This window comes from Macaca fascicularis, chromosome 1 (genome assembly GCF_037993035.2).
Source record: "Macaca fascicularis isolate 582-1 chromosome 1, T2T-MFA8v1.1".
Taxonomy (NCBI): Eukaryota; Metazoa; Chordata; class Mammalia; order Primates; family Cercopithecidae; genus Macaca; species Macaca fascicularis.
Window position 1 is genome coordinate 124,382,809 of NC_088375.1, and position 25,580 is coordinate 124,408,388.

General features: G+C 53.6%; 1 protein-coding gene across 4 annotated transcripts; it reads right to left on the bottom strand.

Moving 5' to 3' along the window:
* Positions 1-5,556: 5,556 nt before the first annotated feature.
* On the bottom strand, positions 5,557-25,580 carry CSF1 (colony stimulating factor 1). Of its 4 annotated transcripts, none has more exons than XM_045365706.2 (9): positions 25,367-25,580; positions 21,991-22,113; positions 20,686-20,748; positions 18,916-19,086; positions 14,546-14,693; positions 12,358-12,488; positions 11,718-11,770; positions 11,344-11,402; positions 5,557-7,685 (listed from the first exon to the last, which is right to left on the bottom strand). In XM_045365706.2, exons 1-8 carry the CDS (start codon positions 25,403-25,405, stop codon positions 11,357-11,359), a joined length of 774 nt encoding a protein of 257 aa, XP_045221641.2. In that variant the 5' UTR covers positions 25,406-25,580; the 3' UTR covers positions 5,557-7,685; positions 11,344-11,356. The 4 variants fall into 4 exon arrangements, with proteins under 4 accessions (XP_045221641.2, XP_045221632.2, XP_073855671.1 ...); XM_045365697.2 differs by having other exon boundaries at positions 12,358-13,382; XM_073999570.1 differs by lacking the exon at positions 5,557-7,685 and adding an exon at positions 9,807-10,483.

Below are 25,580 nucleotides of genomic sequence, written 5' to 3' on the forward strand. Positions count from 1 at the left end.
ATTTAAAATAATATAATGCGTCAACTCTGGAAGTCACATTTTTACCCCCTCCCCCAGGATTTGTTGTTGTTGTTAATATAGAGAAATACTCTGAACATAGCAGAGGACTTGGGCCCAAATACCCAAAGAGTTTCAAACTTGAAACTCTTCTTCAGGAGAGTAGACAGAGACTGTTTCCTGCATGTGGGCATGGAGCTCTTTTCAGGAAAGCCAACATGGAAAGCATACCAATAGTGCCCTCTGATAGTGACACCTTTTGGAAGATCCCCTAAATATCACAGGCCAGGTGATGGCCCTGCTCCCACCTCTGAGATTCTTCAGCCTCTAGTCTTTGGTCTGTCTTCTCAGAGTCACTAGAGCATATTAAGCCTGCAGACGTCACACTTGGTGGTCCTGATCCAGCCTTGCCCATGAAAGCCCAGCCCAGGCCTGGACAACCTCCCCTGGAGATCTTGCTGGGTGTGGGAGAACAAATTTCTAGCCCTTTTTTCTGGGAAAGTTGTAATCAGGCAAAATAAGAATGATGACAAAGCCTGCTGCCAGCTGGAGTGATCAATGGCCAGGTGTCACCTGGCTCAATAATTAACCAGCGGGTTGGGATATGTCCAAAGGGTGGGCAGGAAGAAAACACATGGGTCACAAAGGACTCAAGCCAAGAGAAGCCAGGAGGGACTGCCAGTCAAGAGAGGCCTTTTTCAGAGGCCCAGGCAGTGGACACACCACCCAGGAGAGGTCCTTTTTCCTTTCCTGGTGGATTTAGGGATAGCAGCAAGACTGAGAAAACAAGAGTCTGTCATAGGCACCTTTTGCCCAGTTTCAGACTACACAATCCTTTTGAGGGGACAAAGAAGGAGAATTCTAAGGCCCTGGGGACCCTCAAAGCCCACCAAGCTGGCATGAGCTGTCCGTTTGTGCACAAAGCATTTGCTAAATGTCTGCTAGAGTGTGATGTTACGATGCTGTATTTGAAAACAGGCAGATCTGGCTTCAAATCCAGGCATTGCTACTTGCCAGCTGCTGTGATCTTGGCTGAGTTAAGTTTCTCTAAGCCTTAGTTTCTACATCTATAGATGAGGATGTTAGAACCTCGCTTACAGGGCTACTATAGGATAGAATGCAATTGCATTTTTATAGACTGCCTCATACATACCAGTAAATAGTAAATAGCCTTCCATTTGATCTTGTTGACAGTCTTGGACAAGGAAGAGGAACAGACCGTGCCTGACTTCCTGTTACCCTTATATGGCTTCCTTTGTCTTAATCTTCCTGAAGTCCTGCAGAGTGCAGCATCGCTGGTCAGGTTCCTATTAGACATCTTTCTAATTCTATTCATACTTTATGACTAGATATTTATTTGTGATTGTTTTACTAATACCTGTCTCCTTCACTGACTCTTTTATTTACCATTTTTTCCTTAGTGTGTGGCAATCAATGGGGAAATGAATGAATAAATAAGGATGAGGCTCTTGCCTTCACAGACCTCACTAGATGCACACACATGAGGAGGACAAAATAGCAGAGTGACTGGGGGAAGATGTCTAAGACCTCAGAGCAGGGGTGGGGCCTGTGGACTAGAGAGGCTAAAGTCTAACTTGGGATTCTCCCCTAGCCCTCCTCAAGGAATTCACTCGAAAACTCCCTGACCCAGCCTTCTCCACTGCCCCAATGCATAACCTCTTCTGACTCAGCCACCCAGTAGTGGAGCTGAGTCAGTATGGACTCTAGATGGTGCCATAGAGGTCAACCTGTGGGCTTTCCTGTGGTCCAGCCACTTCACCATGGGGCTTTCCAAGCTAGTGTGGTCCACTTGCTCCCTCAGCAGTCCCAGCATTCAGGAGCAGAGCCTGGTGACTCCCCTACCCCTCCTAGAGCCTGAAGAGGGAAACCAGCAAACAAAAGTGCTGCTGTGGCAGAGGAGGCCTTCACTGGGGCAGGGGACATGTGCTCACTGGGACATGTGGCCTTTTCTCTTCAGGGCTGCCTGGTCACTGCCCTCACCAAATGACTTTAGTGCCTTATTCAAGGGGTCTTTGGACACCCACCCAGGCCCTGCATCTAGTCCTGTCACCAACCCTTCTTGCCACGGCCCACAGTCTGCACGAGGTTAACCTCAGGCTTCTTCCTCGTCTCCTCTGATTCACTTTCCTGCCTCTGGCCGGATAGCGGTTTGGGGTTTGGCCGTGGTCTCTGCTTATATAGTCCAAGCCAGAGTTCCTGACCCTGCCTGCTCACCGGCACCCGTAGCAACCCAAGGCCACTTTCCCCTCCAGTCTCCTACCTGGCTCTTCTTGTCAGCCAGAAATCCCTGAGGTACAAGCTCTCTAACTGCTCATCCCTGTGGGAAGCACCCAGCTCTGCCACCTTCCTCTGAGAACAGCCAGGGCCTGGTAGCATGCTGGTCCCCCAGGGCTTGCCCAGAGGGGAGCTCTGTTTGGCTTGGGCACTGTTGGACCAGCTGGCAGGCACATTACCAGTACACATTTTATTCAGGGGCAGCCCTTTGGAGCCCACAAAGTGCTTTTGGGTTTGTCATTTCGTTTGAACTGCAGTCCAGGTATACCTGGTTTGTACTCTTTTTTTGTTGTTTTTTTTTGTTTGTTTGTTTGTTTTTGAGACGGAGCCTCGCTCTGTTGCCCAGGCTGGAGTGCAATGGCGCGATCTCGGCTCACTGCAGCTTCTGCCTCCCGGGTTCAACTGATTCTCCTGCCTCAGCCTTCCGAGTAGCTGGGATTACAGGCGTGCACCACCACGCCCGGCAAATTTTTGTATTTTTAGTAGAGACGGGGGTTCTACCATGTTGGTCAGGTTGGTCTTGAACTCCTGACCTCAGGTGATCTGCCTGCCTTGGCCTCCCAAAGTGCTGGGATTACAGGTGTGAGCCACCGTAGCCAGCCACCTGGTTTGTACTCTTAAACTAGTTCTACAGATGAGGAGAAACCTGAGGCTCAGAGAGTTTAAATACTTACTCAAGGTCAAACAGTAAGAGCCAATGAGAGATTCAAGTCAAGAACCTAAGTTCTGTTGGTTTTTGGGTTTTGATGTTTTTGAGACAGAGTCTTGCTTCATTTTCCAGGCTGGAGTGCAGTGATACGATCAGGGTTGACTGCAGACTCAACCTTCCGGCTCAGGCTATCCTCCAACCTCAGTCTCCCATGTAGCTGGGACTACTGGTGTGTGCCACCGCATCTGGCTAGTTTTTTGTTTGTAGAAATGGGGTCTCATTATGTTGTTCAGGCTGATTTCAAACTCCTGGGCTCAAGTGATCCTCTCACCTCAGTCCCCCTAAAGCGCTGGGGTTACAGGTGTAAGCCACCACCCTCAGCCAGTTCTCTGGTTCTCAATTCAAAGTGAATATTGCTGTATAGGTATGATGCTTCCCAAGCAGCCCCTGCAGCACATGAAGCCCAGGAAAGGCCTGCTGAGATTCTCAGCTCTTTCTGGGGGTTCCAGAAAGGCAGCTAAGGGGAAGGGATCTTTTGCTCCCCTCATCACCAATCCTTGCTTAGAGGCTTTGAAGTGTACATTCCATCCACCACCGCCCAGTGATCAGGAAGGGCTCTAATCTAGCCCCATCTCTGTCAGAAGCCAGGAAGACTCCTCTGCTGAAGATCCTTCTGCGTGGCCATTGAACAGTAGTTATTAGATACTACTCTCATTTGCTAATACCAATAAGGCCTCTAGAAAAGGCCACCCATTACATCTGGTCAGAATTTGCATTATGATGCCTCTGTTCATGCTTTCAGTATTAACCTTTGGCACACAATTACCGAGCACCTACCGAGTGCCAGATACTCTTAGGCACTAAGGCACTAGGTGCACGTCCCCCTTTAATAAAAGGAGGGATGTAGCAGTGTCTGCCACTGACCATGGCCTGGTGGGACAGACAGACAAACAGGCTCCAAATTCCAAATCTGGAGAAGCACAGGTGGGGAAAGAATTGAACCTGGGTAGGCCTCAGGAGCTCGAGTCAGGCTGGGAAGGCTTCTCAGAGGGGCCTTGAACAATAAAATGTTAAGTTTCTTCAAAAATCTTTTCTGTAGCTCTTTTGATAGAAAGGGAAGAGCCATCTTAAGGGAAATGATAAGGGACAGGGTGGTAGGGGTGAGGGCACAGAAAGGGGTGACTGAGATGCCTGAACACTTAGCCCCTGGTCAAATTTGCTTGATGCCAATCTTGGCCCTGTATCCTTGGTCCCTAAGTCCAAGGACCTAATCTCTGGGGTAGCACTGTCCAGTAGAATTCCTGGAATGATGCAAATGTTGTATTTCTGTGCTGTCCAACATGGTAGCCACATGTAGTTACAGAGCCCTTGAAATGTGGATAGTATAGCTAAGGAACTGAATGTTTACTTTTATTTCATTCTAATTAATTTAAACTTAAATAGCCATCTTACCTGACAGTGCAGCTCTAGATACTTCTTATCCTGGATCACCGTGGAATCACCTGAGATGTCTTTTAAAAAGTTTTGACACCTAGTGCCTGAGCCTCGCCCCTAAGATTCGATTTCATTGATCTAGGGTGGGGCTCAGGGGATCAGATTTTTTTTTTTTTTTTTTTAAACAACCCAGGTGATTCTCCTGGAAGCCAGCGTTGGGAACCACTAATCCAAAGCTGTCTACCACACCCTCAGGGATTGAGAGGCCCCTCTTGTCATAGCTTTGCCCAGGGTGTATGTTTGGGCCTTCAACTCCTCTGGCCCTGCCTAATACCCCTCTCCCCATGGAAAGCCACACCCTCAGTCTCCTCTCCAGCTCCAGTAGGAAGGTCAAGCCCGAACGAGGGCCCTCACACAGACTCCTGGCTCTCCCCCGCTAAACACACTCACTTCGCAGCCTGGAAACAGGACTCATTCATCTCAGAGCCTGCAAGGACCTAGCCAGCTCCCTCTGCCCTGGTCAGCAGGGCTCAACGGTCAAGGAGCCTTATCCTCACAGGCCCCCGGGGTCCTTGGACAGAGCCCAACCAGCCATTTTCCTAGGCTGGGCAGGAGCAGGGGCCGGTGACCAGGCCTGGGGTTTGGCCACTTTCTGTCCAATACGACCAGATATGCAGATGAATGTGTTTGGGACAGCAATAATACAGGAGGTCGGCCAGGCGCATTGGCTCAAGCCTGTAATCCCAGCACTTTGGGAGGCCAAGACGGGCGGATCACGAGGTCAGGAGATCGAGACCATCCTGGCTAACACGGTGAAACCCCGTCTCTACTAAAAAATACAAAAAACTAGCCCGGCGAGGTGGCCGGCGCCTGTAGTCCCAGCTACTCGGGAGGCTGAGGCAGGAGAATAGCATAAACCTGGGAGGCGGAAGTTGCAGTGAGCTGAGATCTGGCCACTGCACTCCAGCCTGGGCGACAGAGCGAGACTCCGTCTCAAAAAAAAAAAAAAAAAAAAAAATACAGGAGGTTTTGGTAACAAGACTGAAACTTGGAGAGAACCTTCCTCCCCTGTGTTTTGTGGAAAAAGGTTCTCTGAGCTGGGGTTCATCCAGCAACTGCTGCCCACCCACCCTGATGTTTGCCACCCACACCCCAAAAGCAACTTTCCCACGACTCACATGGCAGCTTGTGCACTTCTTTTATTATTAAATATATAAGCAGCTTCCTATCTTTTAAATAGATATTTAAATGACTTTATATAAAATAATTCACCACTTCCAAGTATAAAAACAAAATCTCACAGTGCGTGAGCCAATGTCCTCTCTCGACTTCTCAGAGAACAGAAGGGGTTCCTGAGCAGGTAGCCTGGGGGGACACCAGAGGCGGCTCTGGGGCTCCTCCTGCTCTGATGCCACCAAGTGCTCACAAAGAGCTTCTGCAGTGGGTTGGATTGCTTTTTTGACCTTTAAAATATTATATGTTTAAGGTAGGGGGATGAAGGGGGAATGCCTTTTTTTTTTTTTTTTTTTTCTTCCATTTTAAAATATGTGTTTTCTAGCATCAAATATAGAGGCTGTGACTAGAAGGCTAAGCCCCATATGCAAGTTCACTGCCCTTCCCTTAGCTGTCAGCATCAGGACAGGGGAGGTGGGGCCAGCAGACCCTCACTTTCCTGGGCAGGAAGAGAAAGTCACGGGCCCAGTGGCCAGGCAGGGTAGGGTCTCTCAGTGGAGGACCCAGGGCAGCAGGAGAGGAGGCACACAGCAGCACAAAGGAACCCAGGGGCAACTGGCAACCCTGTCGCCTGTTACCTAGGCCTCAGAGCCACCACCACGGACTGGCCACGAAGTGGAGGCCCTCCAAGCATTGGAAGCTGAGGCCTGGCTCTCCTGATTGCTCTTCCACCCTGGCTTGCCTGGTTAGAGGTGATGGTAGACGGGTGGGTGAGAGATGGAGGTTATCACTGCCAACCAAGGTCAGGAGGAAAGAAGGGTGAGAAGTGGATGGGAGCTGGGTGCCATGCAGGTGGGGCTGAGATGCAGCCCAGCCCATGGCTCCTGACAGGGATAACCTGCTCAGCTCCAGGTTCCTGTCAGCAGCAGGGAAAGGACACTGGGCTGGGGTTTGGGAGTGCAGACCCTCCCCCAACCTCAGGGGCATACCTATATTTCAAAGGCCCATCTTCAGTCAGAGCTCGCCCTGCAGCCTCTCTGTCTGTGCCCTCCCCTCCCTGGCTTTCTCCCACTAGTTCCTTCCCTCTTGGGAATGTCAAAGTGCAAGATGCAGAAACCTGGGCGAACAACACAGCCTAAAGACCGGCTCTGGCTGGCAGCCCAGGAGGTTCTCCCACCCCGCTCCACCCCGGGGAGTCAAAGGCCAGGTCAGGAGAAGGTCAGGGCTGAGGGGCTCCCTCAGTCGACTGGTGAGGCCAGCTCAGTGCAGGAGGCTGGGGAGAGGCTGGAGAGTGGAGGACGGATGGATGCTGGCTCATGGATGGACGGGGGCAGGCTGTTCAGCAGGCTGGTACAGTGTTCACAGTGCAATGGCTTCCTTCATGAGGGGAGCCTCTGCTTGGCCTCCCGGAAAAACTCTGGCAGGTGCTGGAAGGAGGAGAGGCAGAGGCCAGTGCTTGATCCCCCTCTTGGCATCACTGGCAGGTCGGGCCGGTCCTGAGGGCAGGGCTGGCCTCCCCTCTGTGCCTGGCAACCAGCACAGGGCACTTGGGTGAGCCGAGGGTGTAGACCCTTCAGGCTGTCAGTGCAGACCAGCAGGTCCAGAGGCCTCCTCTTCCCGTCTCTCAGGCTGACACCTTTACGGGAAATCAAGCCGACGCCGTCCCGCCCTGTGAACTTCAGGCTCCTCTCTCTGGAGACAGGTCCATGCCTGTCCAGGCTGGGATCCCTTGGCACCAGGCGGGCCCTCTGGGTGCAGGGTTCTTTCACTCCTCAACGTCCACCCTACTTTCCCACAAACCACAGGCTGATGGGTCCCTGGCCTGGGTGCTGGCATGGAGGGGAGGGAGAGGAGGGTGCAGCCCCTGAGGAAAGAGGGTCCTGAGCCGGGCTCGCCGGCCTTCCTCAAGCACATGGGAGCCTCCAGGGCTCACAATAAATAGTGGCAGCATGGGGAGCATCCTCTGGCCTCTCTCAGTCAACAGTCTGCAGGTTGAGACAGAGGGGCCCTAGCCTGGCTGCTCTGGTCCGGTCCTCTGGTGGAGGGCAGACCACATTCCAGGAGGATGGCCGGGGAGGGGTGGTGGTGGACGCCCCATAATGTCTCCTCCCACGGAGAGACTGTCCTGTGCGTCCAGCTGTGGGAGAGAAGGAAAGGCTAGTCAGCAGAGTGGGAGTGCGGGGAGGGTCGCTGAGGACATGGGTTGGGAGGTGTGGCATTCCTGTGGGCTGTTGGCGGTGTTGCAGGCGGGACTTCCTTTCCTCCCTTCCCTAGCCTTTCCAGACACCACAGAGAGAGCAGGCGGCTTTCTCTGGCACCAGCCCAGGCCTCTGGCCAAACTGGCCTCACCTCCTATCTCCTCCTGGGGAATCAGGGCCTCAGTGGAAGATAACAGGGCCCAGGAGAGGTCTGGGCAAGGCTGGGAAGAGGGGTTACTCCTCAAGCAGAGGGCTCTGATGAGGAGCGAAGTGGGCACTTGAATGTCTTTGGACCCCTCCTCAGGCAAGGTCATCTCATTGGTCTTGGCCCAGTGAACAAAAGGTGATTGCTGCTAACACTAGCAAAGAAGAATCTTTCATTTCCACCTCCACAGCATTCATCAGAGGGGCATCACATATGACGTTCAAGACAGTCGGGCAGAGCTAGCTGAAGAGGAAGAACTTGGGCCAGAGAGGAAAAGTCTAGAGGTAGTGCCGGGACAAGGAAATTCCCACACTGCCATTTGGCATGCTGACCCCTAAGCAACCCAGCCCCTCCTGGATGGGCCGAGGGCCTTGCCTCCTGCATCATCCATGGGAGTCAGGGCCTTGCCCTCTCCTGCTCCACCCCCATCCTTGTCCCTTGCCCAGCATCCTCAGGACGCTTTGTTCCCAGAGCAGAAATCCCCTGGACCCCATCCAACAGTTTGACTTTGGACCTTGTGTGGAGCCTCCCTCCCTAACATCCATAGGCCCTACTGGGTAAGGAGGGAAGATGGAACCACAGCCTCTGGCTCCTTGCCCGTTCCCATGCTCTAGAGGGAAAGAAGGGGAACCATAAACTGGACATGAGCCATGATGGGTACAGCCAGGCCACAGGCCCAGCTAAGGCCCAGGAGGGGAGAAGGACCCAGTGGGCAAGTTCTAGCCTGCTGCCCCATCTCCTAGCTGCTTAGGGCTGAGGTGCTGGTCTCTGCATTTTCTGTGGCTCTGAGTCCCTATCTCAGTCTCTGCCTCTGTTTCCCTCTCTCACTTCTTCCATCAGAGCAGCAGTCAGTCTAGGGGCTGGCACTCAATCTCTCCAAGGCCACTGGTGCCTGGCCTGGAGACCACCTTAGGGCTGGACCTGCTGGGCCAAGTGGGATCTGGATGTAGCCCCTTGCCCCAGGTTCCCTCTCCAAGTGAAATCTTGAAGGGAGGAAAATGAAAGCTTGGGACGGGCCTGAGAATAAGCAAGTGGGGAAAGGAGAGTGGGCACGTAGAGGGATGGGACAGAGGGCCAAGACCATGGCAAGGGGTTTGGGGGACAGGCGACCAGTGGGAAGGGTGTCGTGGCACTGAGCCACCAGCCACCACCAGTTCTGAGGAGGCCTGGGTCATTTCACAGTCTTGCCAGTGCCCCAGCTGACCCACTCGCCCATCTTAGCCCACCCCACTGACAAGGTAGACCCCAGGATTCTAGATATGTTGTTACTGCTGGCTCTTGTCTAAATAGGTTCCCCTGGTTTTGAGCATTTGCCAAATTCCTTATCTCTCTAGAAAGGGCCCAGACCTGTCACTCCACACATGGGAGAGCCCTGCAGCGCTGGCTTGCACTTGGTAAAGAGTGTGACTGGAAACTTGACTCGGCCACCCCAGCTAGTCAGCCAACCAGCCAATTAGTCAGGAAATCAGCTAGTCAGTTGCTCAATGGGCTCCCCAAGCAACAGCTGGCCAGTTACCAAGATAGTTGGTTGGTTAGTCATTCACCCAGCCAGCTGGTCAGCCAGTCAGTCAGAGTCAGTCAGTTAGCTGGTTAACTGGTCAGCTAGAGGCTGGTCAGTTAGAGACAGCTGGCCAGGGTCAGTCCGTGAGTCAGCCCTGAAGCCAGTCAGTCAATATTTATTTCATGTTTGGCAAATGTGGAGAGGCCCTCTCTGTAGTAGGACCCAGGATGGAAAAAGAAACACAAAAAAAGTGGAAGACAGTTCCTGCCCTCAAGGGGCTTACAATCTTAGGGATGTGGAATGTACACATACATATAAAATAAGATTTAAAAAAATATGAAAACAACATCCAAATAAGTGCAAATTGATATACTATTAGCCAAATACAAAAGAGCAGGAGGGGCATGACTGAAAGAAGCAGTCAGAAGGTTGTAGAGAAGCCAGGAAGGCTTCCTGATGGGCTGGCTGTGGGCTTGGGTGGGAGGGGGAAGACGTGCGCCAGCTGGGGTTGGGGGGGCAGAGGTGAGGAACAATAGGGTCACAGCTACATCAACAACATGGGCAAGGACAACAACAGGCACTCATCAATGTGCAGGAGCCACAAAAGGGAGGGCTACAGAGACGACAGAATTAGGATTTCAAACAACTTCAATAGGTTCAGGTGATTGGCAGAAACCAACAAGGTGGCTTTAGCAAAGGTGAATATAAACTGCACTTTGGTTAAAAAAGTTAAGTTGTCCAAGTACAGGGTAGAGATGGTCTGGCTTGACAGAGGTTTATGGGAAACGGAACTAGGGGTTTTAATAGACCACAAGCTCAACATATGACAACAGTATGATGCAGTTGTTAAGAAAAAAACTAATGCAATCTTAATCTGCACAAATAGAAGAATACTGTCCATATCAAGGAAGGTAACAGTCCCACTGTACTCTCTCTGAGCTGGTCAGACATCTGGAGTACTGTGTCCGGGGCTGGGCGCCACATTTTCAGAGGGGCATTGACAAACGAGTGTGTCCAGGATGGTGAGGGGTCTGAAAACCATATCATATAAGGAACGTTTGAGGGACTTGGCCATTCTTAGCTTAGAGAATTCTCAAAGGGGACATGGATACCTGACTTGAAATATCTGAGGGCTTTCATGAGAACAGGAGGGAGGAGCAGTATGGAGGGGGCAGGGAAGCCAGTTTTGCCTCGCATGAGGAAGACATTTCTCCCAGTCTGACTGGAAGATGGCACGGGCTGTGGCTAGGCAGGGAGCTGGCTTGGAACTGGGAGTGTGTGACAGTCAGCTGGCTGGCTGCCTGTTGGGGACATGGAGAGGGGCAGTCCCTTTGGGGTGTGACCCAGGGCCAAATGACCCCTGAGAGCCCTTCCAAGACTCAGGTTCTATGTCAACATGATCCTAAAAGCAAGGAAGCAGAACAGTCCTCGGCTGGGGAGGAGGGTCAACTGGTGGTGTGGGGGCGATCTGGCAAGCAGCTGCTGTTGGAGGGTCTTGGCAGCCAAGCCAAGAATATAGGGCTTGCAGTGGCTGCCACACAGAGCTACTGAAGATTCTTCAGGTGGGTAAAGACCTTATAAAGGCCACATACGAAGAAGGGGGGTTTAGCTGCTCTGAGGTCAAAGATGGCAGCAACACTAGAAGCCCAGTGCAGAGGTAATAGTCCCTGGCCTCAGCGGCGGTGGATGGAATGGAGGGGCAGGGGGATAGCTGAGGACCTGGAAAGGAGATGGTGGCTGGACCTGGCTGGCAATGTATAGAAAGGGAACTGGAGAGAGGCAAGGGAGTCAGTGTGGGGGTCTCAGGGGAATTGGTGTCACCAACAGGTGAGGGTGACTGGAAAAGGGTATAGCTAAGTTTTAGGAGTGGAGATCAAAATCAGAATCTTACCTTAGAATTCCCTCTACACTGGCAGTTCCACCTGTCTGTCCTCATCCTGAGTCAGGGGGCTGTAGGCAGAGCACAGCACTGGCATTAGACATCAGCAGGAGCAGGGGAGTAAGGGGACCCCGTAAGTTTACCCCTAAGCCCCACACATGCTCTAGGCCCTCTCAGATTGAAAAATCCCAGAACCGTCTAACTCTACGGAGAAATGAGGAAAAAGCCCAGATATCTGGGAAAGGAGAGAAGACCGTCTCTACCCCATCCTGTTCCGCAGCTCCATTTCCTCAGAGCAAGCAGGAGAGCCCCACTACCACGAAGAGGGGAAACAGATCCCAAGCCAGGCCCCCAGTGCCTCCCAGAGCCCCACCTCAAGCTCTCACCTGCCTTCTGGCTGCTCCAAGGGAGAATCCGCTCTCTGAGGCTCTTGACGGCTCTGAGGACAGGAAAGAGCATCTCACTGAGGAGCCGGGGGAGGGTGGGGGGACGGTGGCCCCATCCCCAGTAAGGGCTGCCCCAGGTATTTATGAGAGAGTTGCAAGAGTCCTTCCAGCTTCCCAAAAGTGGGGATCAGCCAGAGGCCCAAGGGAGATTTGTGAGGTCTCTCTGCTGATGGTGTTCCCTCTCCTCTCCCCACGCCCTTGCAGGCTGCTCCCTATCGGTCCTCCTGTCCCAGGCTCTGCAGAACTCCCAGTGTACGCCCGCCCTGACACACTCACACAGCATTGCTCTCCTCCTCCAGCTCCCTGCCTGTCTGGATGTCATCCTGCTGTCAGCCCAAGAATATTCTCTCCCGCTCCCTTCTGCTCCACTCCCTTCCCATTGACCTTATAGCTTGAGCCTTCCCCATTCTCGAAGCAATCCTCAATTTCCACCTCTCATCCTCTGTGCTGAGCCAGCCCCTATCTCTCTGCGTCTGAAGAACTCAGGCCACAACCAAGCTGTCCCCCTCACCTGCACCCCCGCCAGGCTCTGCCCCTGCCCTAAGGGACGCCCTCTTCTTCCTCATGGGGATCTGCTCACCCGCCGCCTCCGCCTGTAGAACAAGAGGCCTCCGACAGCCAGCAAGACCAGGATGACACTGGGCACCAGCAGGTGGAAGACAGACTCCTGGAGCTGCGGGCTGGAGGATCCCTCGCGCTGCCTCTCATGGCCTGTGTCAGTCAAAGGAACGGAGTTAAAACGGGCCAGGGGCCCGGCTGCCCCTTCACTTGTTGGTCCTCCTTCCGGCTCTGCGGGGCTCCTCCGATCCCTGGTGCTCCTCCTGCCCTCCAGCTCCCCAAGGGGCAGCACGCTGCCCGAGGAGTGGCTTCTGGAAAGCTGTGGCTGAGCAGAGAGAGTGGAGGGGTTGCTGAGGCCTTGGGGGCGTGGTGGTGAGGTCCTGGGAGAGCCTGGCTCCGGGGGGTCTCTCAGCAGGGCAGATGGATGGTCTGTCTTCTGGGGGGTGTGATTCCAGTCCTGGCCAGTGGGCCTCATGGGGCCCACCCTGGGCAAAGTGGTACCAGTTACATCTGCCAGCTGTTGGCCCTTTGCTGATGCAGGGAGTGGAGAAGATGCTGAGAGGAAGTTGCTGGGTTTGGCGGGCTCTGTCTGCATGCTGCCCCCTCCTGGCCTGGAGGGGTAAAGCTCTGTCCCTTGGGACACAGGAATCTCACTGGCCTCTCCAGAGGCTTCTTCTGGGGCCCAGTTAGTGCCCATTGCCGAATCAAGAATATCCTCCATCCCGGTGTTGAAGGCCCTGACAGAGGGGCGAGGCTGTGGTGAGCCACCGATGGTGCTGTCCTTGACAACCGGGGTCTCTGGCGGCTCAAGGCTCTGGCAGGTGCTCCTGGGTGGTCGCTGCTTGGCACTGCCTGGATCCACTGTGCGCAGGGGCTGCTCACCAGGCAAGAGGGAGCTGCCCTCAGTTCCCTCAGAGTCATCCCAGGTCAAGCCAGCCATAGGGGCCATGGAGGGGGCGAGGGGTTGATGAGGGGAGACAGAGGCCGGGTCACTGCTAGGGATGGCTTTGGGGTACAGGCAGTTGCAATCAGGCTTGGTCACCACATCTGAAAGAACCATAGAGAGAGGGAGAGAGAAAGATGGGGAGGAGATAGAGTCACTAGCCTCCAGCACAGCTTTCCTAGAGCGGGGCAAGAGGGGAATATGAGTCTGGGGGGCCCTCATCTCCTAGCTCAGCCCTGGAGCTGAGAAGAGGATGGGACTAGAGTGGGTGCTCATGACACAGGGAAGGTGCCATATGCAGGGTCTTATGGGCAGTGACAAAGAACAGGGTTGAGATGTACACACTGGGGGTAGGGGAGAAGGAAGATAAGAGAACAGCCCATGCAGGGTACCCACTGGCCACAGGCCAAGTTAGGGGTGAGCAGCAGCAGGTCAGGAGGTTGAACAGTTGCCTTCCAGACCAACACAAGACAACTTCAAGCCCCAAAGACACTGGTTTCATGCATAGCCAGGAGCCACACAGCCACAGCCACAGCCCCAGGCAGGAACAAGCTGGGGCTAGAATGCAGCCAAGTCTTGAAGCCTTGGGATTGAAGCAACGAGACCAGACTTGGCCACTGGCAGGTTGCAGGGCCCTAGACCCTGCCTTGGGAAGCAAGGTTGAATGTAGGAGGGCATGTGTGGCACGAGACGCAGAGACGAGGACACGCAGTGTACACATGTATGCAGCTGAGCCAGCCCTGGGAGTTCCAATGATGCTCAGACTTCAAATCCAGCCTTGTCCCTTGAGGGAACGCCCAAGGCATCCTGGGGACTTCGGGAGCCAGGGTATCATGGTGATTCGCAGCAGAGCTCCTGGAGCAAGGGCCCTGAGTCCCAGATGGGTGTCAGCTGTCTCCACAGAACCCCCCACATGTTCAGTCAGCCTGCAGAGCCAGTGGGGAAAGCTTCCATACCTACAGGGCTCCCAAGACAGGCTCCCATTTCCACTCTCTAATCCCAAGGCACCAGCATGATCCTTCTTGACGCTGCCACATGCAGACAGAAGTAGGTGTGCATGCACACACATATCAGAAAAGACATGTGCCCAGGACCAGAGGCACGTGAAGCCACATATGTACACGGAACAAGCACATTCATGCATACAGGAACACAAGTAGCAGCCAGGCTGCCTCCCCAGGGGTCCCCCCAGCTTCACATCTCACCTCCCAATCCCCGTTCCATATGCCACCACCCCCACACACTTCCTGGCCCCTGCCATGCTTACCTTGGCCGGAGCATTCAGCAAAGCTGTTGTTGCAGTTCTTGCTGAAAATATTCCAGTCCTTGTCAAGAAGATTCTTTGTTTCATTAAAGACATTCTTGACCTTCTCCAGCAACTGGAGAGGTGTCTCATAGAAAGTTCGGACGCAGGCCTGGAAGGAGATCAGGGCCCCCTTTTGTGAGCATGACCATTGGCCCCATGTCTCCGTCTTGTTTGTCAAATTCCCTTGGCCTTTCTCACATCTGTCTTCTTTTTCCCTTTTGTTTCCTCCCTCCCCTTTCCCCTGGTTTGCAGCAGAATGAGTCCTGAGGTTATGAGATATGTCATTTATTCACCAACCCATTCAACACATGTTTATGTGCCAGGCATATGGTAATTATCTGGGAATCACGCAATGAACAAGAGAGAGGTGGTTCCTGGCTGAGTTGGACACTGAGTCCAGCAGGGACTAAACACATTGTTACAAGTGCAATGAGTCCTATGAAGAAGTACTGGGTCATCCGATGGTGTGCAACAAGGGAAACAAAACAAGTGTTCAGGGAGAATTTCCCCAAGGAATCAACTAAAAGATGAGCAAGAGTTAACCAGGAAAGAGATGGGATTCCAGAGAGCTGTCCAGGCTGCAAGAACAGACTGTGCAAAGGTCCTGAGGCAAGAAAATGCATGAAAGGTCCAAAGACTAAAAGAAGGCTGGCGTGGCTGCAGCACTACCATCTAGGAGGAGCATGGCAAGAGATGCAAAAGGAGAGAGGTTAGCAAGCGCCAGGTCTTGAGGGCCTTGTGGGCCAAGCCCAGAACTTTTAGTTTTGTCCACAGAGCAAAGGGAAAACATCTGAAGGGGTGTTATGGGTGGGCGGTGGCATGGTAAGCGTTCAGTTTGAGAAAAATCATCGAGCTGCAGTGTGGAGAAGGGAACGAGGCAGCCGCCAGGCCTGTGGGTCCTTTGCTGGCGTTGGTGTGTCTTGGCGGGAAGGCTGAGGAGGTCCCAGCCTGTCTTCTGTGCTGCCCAAGGGGCCCCGGCTTCCTACACCTACTAGAACTCTGAGAAGCTGCATCATCCTGAGTCTTCTCCCACCTCTCAAGCTGCTCCTTCTGTCTCCTTACCAAGCTCCCCTTCTCCTCCTGATGTCCAAATGCTGCTATCCCTCAGGGTTCACTCCTGGGCCCACCTCTCCTTTCACACAAGGCCATGCCATGCATGCCCACAGCTTCATCCAGGGCCTAACTGCCACTGACTCACAAATACCAAGTTTTTCCTTAAACTGAGCTTCACAGGGAAGAACCATGGGCTTTTCTAAGCTGTGAAGTCCTTGAAGGCATCGCTGCATCCCCCTGGCCTGTGCACAGTCAGCTCTTAAGAACTGTTTACCAGATAGGCCGGGCGCGGTGGCTCATGCCTCTAATCCTGGCACTTTGGGAGTTTGAGGCAGGCTGATCACGAGGTCAGGAGTTCGAGATCAGCCTGACCAACATGGTGAAACCTTGTCTTTACTAAAAAGAAAAAAATTAGCCGGGCATGGTGGCACGTGCCTGTAATCCCAGCTAAAAAGACAAAAATTAGCCTGGCATGATGGCACGTGCCTGAAATCCCAGCTACTCGGGAGGCTGAGGCAGGAGAATCGCTTGAACCCGGGAAGCAGAGGTTGCAGTGAGCTGAGATGGCTAGAGTTGGGCACACCCCACTATGCCCAACTTTTTTTTTTGATGGAGTCTCACTCTGAGTTCCCTCAGGAGCTCCGAATACCTCCCACTGTCTTCTCCGGAGACTTGATGGGAGCTAGCTCCTCCAGCTTCACCCACCCTCTCTCCTGAAGCCTGCCCCACAGCATTCACACCCGTCTATGGGTGAACATCCAAGGGGGTCAGAATCATCAGTGGGACAGCTGCTTAAGATGCAGATTCCTGGGGTCACTTTTTTTTTTTAGATGAAGTTTTGATCTTGGCTCACTGCAACCTCTGCCACCCTGGTTCAAGCGATTCTCCTGCCTCAGCCTCCCGAGTAGCTGGGATTACAGGCATACGCCACCAGCCCCTGCTAATTTTTGTATTTTTAGTAGAGATGGGGTTTCACCCTGTTGGGCAGGCTGGTCTTGAACTCCTGACCTCAGGTGATCCACCTGCCTCGGCCTCCCAAAGTGCCAGGATTAGAGGCATGAGCCACCATGCCCGGCCCTGGAGCCACTCTTAAACCCAGTATATCAGACTGTCTAGGGGTGTGTCTGGGAATATGCATTTTCAACATATTTCCAAGTGATTCTCAGGAATCTTAATGTTAGAAAATCACAGATTTAGTACCTGTCTTATTGAAAATGTTTTCCTGGCCAGGCACAGTAACTCACATTTGTAATCCCAGCACTCTGGGAGGCCAAGGCAGACAGATCGCTTGAGCCTGGGAGTTTGAGACCAGCCTGGGCAACATGGTGAAACCCTGTCTCTACAAAAAATAGCTGGGCATAGTGGGGTGTGCCTGTTTTCCCAGCTACTCAGGAGACTGAAGTCAGAGGATCAATTGAGCCTGGGAGGTTGGGGCTGCAGTGAGCCGTGATTGCACTGCTGAACTTCAGCCTGGGTGACAGAGTAAGACCCTGTCTCAAAACAACAATGACAACAAAAACAGAACAAAAAGTCCTCCTCAATCACACACTCCCTCCAGCTATATCTCTTTTCCTGCCCCCATTCGGATCCAAGTTCTTCCACAGTGGTGTCTCTACTTCCTTTCTATTCACCCTGATCCGGCACCTGTGACACGTTGCCAAATCCAATGGATAATTTTAGCCCTCCCCTTGCTTGATTTCTCAACCCTCTTTTATGAAATTCCATCCCTTTTTCCATCTTGGAACCTAGTGCCTTGACTCTGCACTCTCCCTCTTTTCCTCCCACCTTCAGGCTGCCCCTTGCCAGGTCCGCTGTCCTCTGCTTGCCCTCCAAATGCTGGGTTCCTGGGCCTGCTTCTCTTCTCACAGTGTCTGTGCTGTCCAGTCCCATGGCTTCACAGATAAGCCGAACCCCCATGCCTCATAGATCTGTGCATTGCCGGTCACACTGAAGACCCGCACACCCAGCTGCCTGCTCAATGTCTCCACTCACCATTTCATGAGCACCTCACGTCTGCTGTGCCCCAGACTGAACTGTCTTCCCTCAAACCTGCTCTGCCCATGGATCATCCCCATTTCAGCATCATTGGAATACCCAGGTGCTCAAGACAAAAACCATCCTTGGCTTTTCCTTTCCCTCAGCTTCTCGCATCCACTGCACATACCAAGTCTTGTTGATTCTGGCCCCCAAGCTCATGGGAAAATGTCCAGTCCACTTGCCTCCACCTTCACTGTACCACCTGGTCCAAGCGTCTAGCCTGGACTCGCACCTTCTGCTGGTCTCCCAGCCTCCATTCCTGCCCCGTGGTTTATCCTCCACACAGCAACCAGGTCAGTCTTATAACCTGAGAGTAAGCCACATCCTGTTCATGACAGCTTCCCTCACCCTTAAGACAAAATCCCACATCTCTAAAATCACACATGATCTGGCTTCTGCCTTCTCTCCTCTCCCTCCTGCACTTCCCATGCTCTGGCCATGCTTATAACCCTTTGGGTCCCTGAATGTGCACTTTCCTGTTTGTTTACCTTAGGGCTTTCTGCATAGCTTTTCCTGTTCCAGAATGTTCTTCTAGCCTTACCACTTTCAACTCTTACTCATCTTTGGAGCTCAAATCAATATTTGCTTACTCAGAAGCCTTCCTTGTCTCTGCCTTCCCAACTCCATGGAAGTCTGAGTTCCCTGTTGCTCTCCCTGAGCCCTTCACGGTTCTTGTTCCCAGCTCACTCCTCCACCTCCTTCGGGTCGTCTCATCCCTGGTTTACTCTTCTCCAATGCTGTTATGGCCATGCTACATATTGTATATTTTACATACATATTTTGTTAACTGTCTCACCACCACTACCACCACCCCCAAATGTAAGTTCCAGGAATGTGGGGATTTTTGTCTGTTTTGATCACAGCTGTTTCCTGGTGTCTAGAACAGTATCTGGTACACAAGAGACACACAAAAACTGCTTGCTGTTGGAATGAACAGTCCTTATAGTTTGTAATTCTATTGACTGGTGTCATGGTTTGTTTAACAGCTGCCAAGCTCACTTGACTATAAGCTGCATGGGGTGGGACCATGTATTTGTTGCTCATGATGACATCGTCAGGGCCCAGCATGATCCCTCGTGCCTCCTGCCTGGTAAAGGTTGGTGGGATGACAAATGAATGAGAGTGAGTAAGCAACGGCATGAGGCGAGGTAAGCAAACGTCCTCTGTGCCTGTGGACCAAGCGGCGCCTCTGTAGCCGCCCTCTGCCCTCACTCAGTGCTCCCGGCCTCAGGGCTTCCTACCTTGTCATGCTCTTCATAATCCTTGGTGAAGCAGCTCTTCAGCCTCAAAGAGAGTTCCTGCAGCTGCACAATGGCGATGGCATTGGGGGTGTTGTCTCTGAAGCGCATGGTGTCCTCCATTATGTCTTGTACCAGGAGAAATGCCTTCTTAAGGTAGCACACCGGATCTTTCTGAAAAAACAGGAACCTGAGGCTTATAGCCTGGCCATTGTGGCCTGGGAACCCCCAACCCCAGGCAGATGGAGGGTTGCAGCTTGCTCTCCCCCTTCCCCCAGGGGAGGGACCACACCATGCCAGCAACGAGGAGAAAGCTGCCCTCAGCTTGCCTGTCTTTCTCTCTCTTTGGGATCTAGCACTATTGGAGACTGGGTTAGAGTGAAGGAAATGTGGATTCTGATTAGAGAGTTCTCTGGGTTTCTGGAATATGAGGTTTTAATCAGGATGGATGTACATAGGGAAGGTGGGCTCCAGGGAACCTCCCCCTGCCTTTCTTTCTGTCTTCCTCTTGGCTTCCTTTCACAAAAATCTTTTACCATATGGCCCCTTCAAATCCTCCAGGATATAGGGGGGGTGAAGACTATCTCATGGTACAAAGGATAACCTCTGTGTTTTGTCTCCCTAAAGAGATGGTAGTTGCCTTGAAGACCCACTCTGCTTTAGCTCCCTACCCCCAGCATCTAGTCCAGTAGGTTCCTAGCAAATGCTAGTTCAGGCATGAATGCTAGAGCAAGCGAGTGAGTGAGGCTATAAAATACTGAGGCTATTCTTTGGACCATGAGGTGGTCTCCAGTACTAACAGAGGTGCATATGGGTCTGGTGTGTGGAAGCTCAGAGACAGGGGCAACTTCTGGATACCATGGCAGTTTTGCATGAGGCATAAAGATGAACAGATGTGGAATAGTGACTGGGGGAGCAGGTGGAAAGGCATGACAGTCATTGGGAAGAGCTTGTGCAAAGATGGGAGGCAGGAAGGAGCAGGGAATGGAGAGGCGGTGTACAGGTTTATGTGGTGGAGAATGGCTAGACCTGGTGTAACCCAGGCTAGACAACCTTGGCTTTCTTCTGGAGTGATGGGGCCCCTGATGGTTTTGGGAGAGTGAGGTAAAGGCAGCAGGTTGGCGTTTCAGAAAATTCCCCCTAGTGGTAAGATGAAGAGTGAACTAAAAGCAGGGAGACCAGTTAGGAGGCTCCTGAAATTGTCCAAGCAACTGATTGAGGGGTGAAGGTAGGGATGGAGGAGACAGAACCCAGAGATGCTGAGAGGCAGAACCAGCAGCACTTGGTGGCTTGCTGGGTGTGGGGCAAGTCCAGGAAGGGCTGGACTGCCTCCCTGCCTGCTGGTTGGCCTAGTGAAAAGAAGTGACATCCTTAAGCGAAGCATGTGACCTGGAAGAAGTATTGATTTGCCTCAAGCCCTACAACCAACCTTCCTGGATTCAAATCAGGCCTCTACCACCTACTAGCTATGCTCCTTTCACCTCTCTGTGGATAATAAACAGTATTTGTGTACCACATAGTGGTACTGTCAGAACTAAATTAGCAAAGTGCTTGGTACCTAGTGAGCGTTTGTTATGTATCAAGCCAGGAGAAGGGAATGGCAGGGGACTTGAGCCCTGGATACTGGCACCCCAGAGTTGAGCACCCGTGGATCCTCACACTCTCAACCTTTCCAGCTGTAGGCATTCTGCTGCCTTCATGTTCCCACACACACCCCACCCTGGGAGTTGCATGCAGACTGGTACATGGATTTTGTAAACAGCTATCACTCACCAACTGTTCCTGGTCTACAAACTCAAAGGTAATTTGGCACGAGGTCTCCATCTGACTGTCAATCTGTAAGAGAGAGCAGGCCAATGATTGCAGGGCAACCTACAGCTCAACTCAGCCTTCTTCAGAACGGGGACCTTAACTTCTGAATACATTGGGGTTTGAACTTCATCCCTGCCAACCACATGTGGAAAGACAGTCAAGTCTAGGAGAAGATCAGTGCCTTCCATATGCCCAGGGGAAGGCTGTAGAAGAACAAGTCTTTTCCTTCCATCTGCCACCCCAGGAAATCTGACAAATGCCCATTTGTTTTAAGAAAGAAATGTCTATAGGAGAATATAGGATATAATCTTCCCTGGGAGGTAGTGAGCACCCTGTCATGGCAGGAATTCAAGCAGAGGCTGGACAAGCTCTGGGGACTGAACATCTGTAGGCGTTGGAGCTGGATGCCCTTAAAGCCCTCTTTAGCCCCAGAGCAGCAGTTCTGGGTTTTAAGCCTCAGAGAATGCTGGGGCTCTTGGTCTACCTTGGATTGCTACAGCAACTACATGCAGGAGAAGTAGCGCTAGGGCAAGAGAGGTGGAAGGCATAGCCCACAGGCCCCAAGCTCAGGGCCCTGGAGCTGGCCTTAGCCAGTGAGGCCCCACCCTGCCTAGCTGGCCAGAGGGATGGTAAATTCCCAGTGAGCAGGACGGCAGCCATGACAGCAACCTGATTCTGCCTGGGTGGACCACGTATGGGCCTGATTAGAATGAGATACGGGCTCCTTCATGGCCTAGACGAGCAGGCCATCCCAGCCTCAGGGTATGGGCAAGAGCCAGGGAAGTGAGGGTGGAAGGCTGGGAGTTAAGTGAGCACTTCCCCTCCAAATCTGGGTGGGGCTCTGATGCCAGACTGGCGCCACACATGAGAGTCCAGGAGCTAGACGCAACATCTGGACACAGCAGGCTGCCTGGGCTAGCTTCCCAGAGGAGGCATCCCACTGAGGGACAGCAGACCTCAGAAGCCTTTTCAGAATCAGTGGTTGATATTCCTGGGCAATCACTAACCCAGGCAAGCAGCTGGAAGCCCACCCCATCCACTGCCTGCAGGGGAGTCAGAGAGGGCTTCAGAGCTGGGGAGACCAGAGGTCCTAACTTTGGGAAGGCTAGTGAAGGACATCACTGGTGGAGCTAGTGGGAACCACAAGCAATGTCCTGCACTGCCCTATTTTCCTGCCTGCAACTGCTCTCTTTGACCTGCTCCCTGGCTCCTGCCTCCATTTCCCCAGTGGAGAGAAGGTAGAATACAGCATGGCCACGCACTCACCAGCCGCTGCAGAGACTGCAGGTGTCCACTCCCAATCATGTGGCTACAGTACTCCGACACCTCCTCGGTGATACTCCTGCTCGCCAGGAGACAGACCAACAACAGCAGGGAGCCCAGCCATGTCTGTGACAGAGAGGGTGTCATTTCTCCCCAGCCCTCACTCTCCCCAGTTATCCCCATGCCCTGCTCACAGCAGAAAAACAAAGGCCTCAAACCTACAATGCTACAGGCTCTGCCCCTTACCTCAGGATACAGCATCCCTCAAATCCAGCTTTCCCAGGATTTCTAGCAGCCACAGCACAACCTTGTTCTACCATGAAAACAACCCAAATGTCACCTACAAGAAGCCTTCCCAGATTAAGCCAAACCTAACTACACATTGAACTAATAGTGACACAGATGGTGTGCCTACCAGTCTAAATTTTAATGACACAGGAAACTCGAGGGCAGGACTTGCATCTACCCATTTTTTCTGTCTCTGTAACATCAACACTGAGCCAAGCACTTTTTGAACTGCCCTCAAGTTCACGTTCATGCACCGGCTTTCAGATGGCAAGCCAGAGACACCTCCCCTGGGCCCAGCACTTCCTCCCACCTGGTTCAATGCAGATCTGGCTCTGCCACTGGAAAGACTGTGGGATCAAACTCAGTTTCACTGGAACTCATCCCTTGCCAGAGACCTCTTGGAGCCCTGGGTATGTGTTTCAAAAGGAGCCCAACTGATTAATCAGAGGCACCAGTGCCAGTAACGGGCCATCTCTTGCCTGCCACCTGCCTATTTGAGCACCATCAGGCTTTGCCTCCAGCCAGCCACCTCTTATCATGGCAGAGAAGTTTTTTCTGAGACCCCTCTTCTCTCCCAGCACCCACCTGGCCCAGGAGCTGCTCAGCACCAGAGTGATGGGACTGGCTCCTGATGCCCTGTCTTTCCTCTTCCTCTCTTCCTTCTCTTCACTGAGGTCTCCTCATCCCTACACTTGGCCCTAGGTCTCTCCTTCTTCAGCCAAAAGCAGAGGGACTCTTGGGCTTTCTTTCTCCAGCTTGAGGTCACCTCCTGAGAGCTCCTAAGCCTCCTGGCAGCTGATGCCCCCAGATTCAGGGAAATGCTGGCAGGGTAGGGTGAGGGTTGACACTATCCTGGACTCTGGGTTTTGCCTCAGTAATCCAGATGTTGAGACAAATACTGCAAATAAGTTGCTCACTGGAAAAACACAAGGAGGCTATGAAACAGCCCACAACAATGTGCTAATCTACATATCACCAAAAGCCCAAATGCTTGCCAGCTCTTATGGGGAGGAGAAGGCAGCTCTGGCTGGGTGACCAGGGAGACTACAGAGAGGAGGGACCTCAGTGAGCCCTTGAAAGATGGGGAGAAGCTGATGGCAGGAGAGGGGTGGGAGGCATGCAAGGAAGAGGCAGAGGACAGTTTAATACCACTCAGCACAGGGACGGTGAGGGTCCTGGCCGATCCGAGGGAGGGAAAGTGTGGAAGAGGCTGCCTTGGAAGCACATGTGTCGCCGATGAGGAAGGTGCCCACGAGGGAGGGCACACACTCAGCACACGTGACGACAGTCATGGGGGCTGGGGGGACTTCAAGCTCTGTTGGGGAGGTTGCCCTGGGTGGGAACAATGGCCCAGGTTCTCAGGAACCTTAGGTTCAAGAATGATTGGAGGAAACTGGGCCACTAGACGGTGTATCTACCCCAGGCTGGCTGCCACTCAAGGTCTGGAGTGAATGGTGCGTATGAAAGGGACCGCTCAGGATGACAACCTCCCTGGAGGAGAGCAAGGTGGGAGCAATGCTTAACCCCAAGGGCTGTCTGGCTTTGGTGATATTTCAGGCATCAGTGTGGGGAGAGTGCAGCCACCACATGAGAGGCTGACTTCGAAGGTGGCCAAAGGGGATACCCCTGGACCTGGGGCCTCCATTCTGCCTCAGGAGGATCTGGACAGACAGTGGGGGGTTAACACTCTGGCTTGCATCTGGCTGGGCAGGCTCTCCTCTGACTGCCTCTTCCTCCCACTCCCAGCCCTGGCTTCTGCCTGGGGAGCAGCCCTCAGAAGGAATCTCTGCTGCAGGCTCAGAGATGCCAGGACACCTCTGTCCAGCTGTCCAGCCTCCTCTGCCACCTATCCTATTCCATTTCATCTTCCCCCTCAACAAGGCCTCTGGAGAGACCTGGCAGAACCGGGCCCTTGGATTTCCCCTGTCTAAACACAGCCCCCTTGTCTTCCTCTTCTTTCCTCATGGTCTCCCCTTCAGCCCTGAAGCTTTGCTTTCCTGCCTATGGCTAGCCCTTCTCCCTTCCCCTCTCAACCCTATCTCCTCTCTCTCAGTGGGGCACTTTCTTTCTGTGGACCCACTCTTCCCTTTCTCTCTCACCTCACCTGCAACCCTCTCTCCTTTACCCCCAAATAATTTTCTGCTCTTTCCCCCCCAGGTTTCCCCTCTCATTTTCTTCTAGGACTCCTCAGAAGCAAACCCATTATGAGCCCACTGACTGGTCATGAACAGTGCCGCGCTCACTTTCTACGGCTGCATCTGCTACTGCCACAGTTAGGGCAGGGCATCCCCTGCACAGTCAGGAGCAGACCCTGCCCCTGGACACAGCTCTGCAACACCAAACCCTCTTTCCATTTTCCTCAAGCACTGCAAACCACCACAAAGCCCAGAATCTCCCCAACCGATGAAACCAGAATTTGCAAGAAAAAGAGATTCTGAGCTAGCCCCAAGCAGCCCCAGCGAGGGGCTGTTGCCGCCCCCCACCCCACGTCCCCTGCCCCCGCCCCCCCCAAACAGCCACCCAAGTCCTCCGCAGCTCCTGCCTGTGGGCTGGAACAAGCAGTGGCTTGCCCCTCTCCGTCCCTCTGCCAGCAAGGCCCTGGCGTTCTATAATCTGGTTGACCCCCTGAACTTTCCCTGCCCAGAAGCGCCCATTCCCCTGCAGGGCCTTGGAAGCACGTGTGTGGCCGATGAGGAAGGTGCCCACGGGGGAGGGCACACAGCGCACAGCCACTCTGCCCGTGCTTTGGTGGTGGCGGGTACGGAGAGAGGCAGGGCACCCTGGCTGAGCGGGGGCTCGTGCCTGCAGGTGGCTCAGTGTTCCCCTCCGTGCAATGGGGTGAGCAGCCCTCCGTTTCCCAGGGAAGCCTGGCAGTCGGGGTGCAGCTGCAGGGCCGCCACCGGCCTCCGCCCTGGCGCCAGGGGCCCAGTCGGTGCGCAAAGGCGGTTGGTCCGCGGCGGGAACGCCAGGCCAGTGCAGCCTGCGCGCCCAGGCTGTCGGCTCCGACTGGCAGCTCCCGGCCGCCCGGCCGCCTGGCCGCCGAGCCCCCGTCCCAGCCTGTCCCGGGCCCCGCGCCGCGGCCGCCGCTTACCGTGGGAGGGCAGCGCCCGGCGGCGCCCGGCGCGGTCATACGGGCAGCTGGGTCCCGGCCGGGCGCGTCGGCCGCCCTCGCTTACTCGCTCGCTTGCTGGCCGCTGCGGAGTGGGCGCCCCGGCCGAGGGCCGCGCCGCTGTCCCGGGATGCGGAGAGCGGCTCTGGCGCCGAGAGGACCCAGACAAACTTTCACTTTCCCCGGGCCGAGCCTC

What these genes read in the sequence shown, in the direction of transcription:
- CSF1 (XM_045365697.2), bottom strand. Translation starts at nt 25,405, where the DNA reads ATGACCGCGCCGGGCGCCGCCGGGCGCTGCCCTCCCACG. An exon ending in CCGGGCGCTGCCCTCCCACG is followed by an intron (nt 22,114 to 25,366) that starts GTAAGCGGCGGC and finishes TCTCTGTCACAG; the next exon opens with ACATGGCTGGGCTCCCTGCT. An exon ending in TTGTAGACCAGGAACAGTTG is followed by an intron (nt 19,087 to 20,685) that starts GTGAGTGATAGC and finishes CTGTTTTTTCAG; the next exon opens with AAAGATCCGGTGTGCTACCT.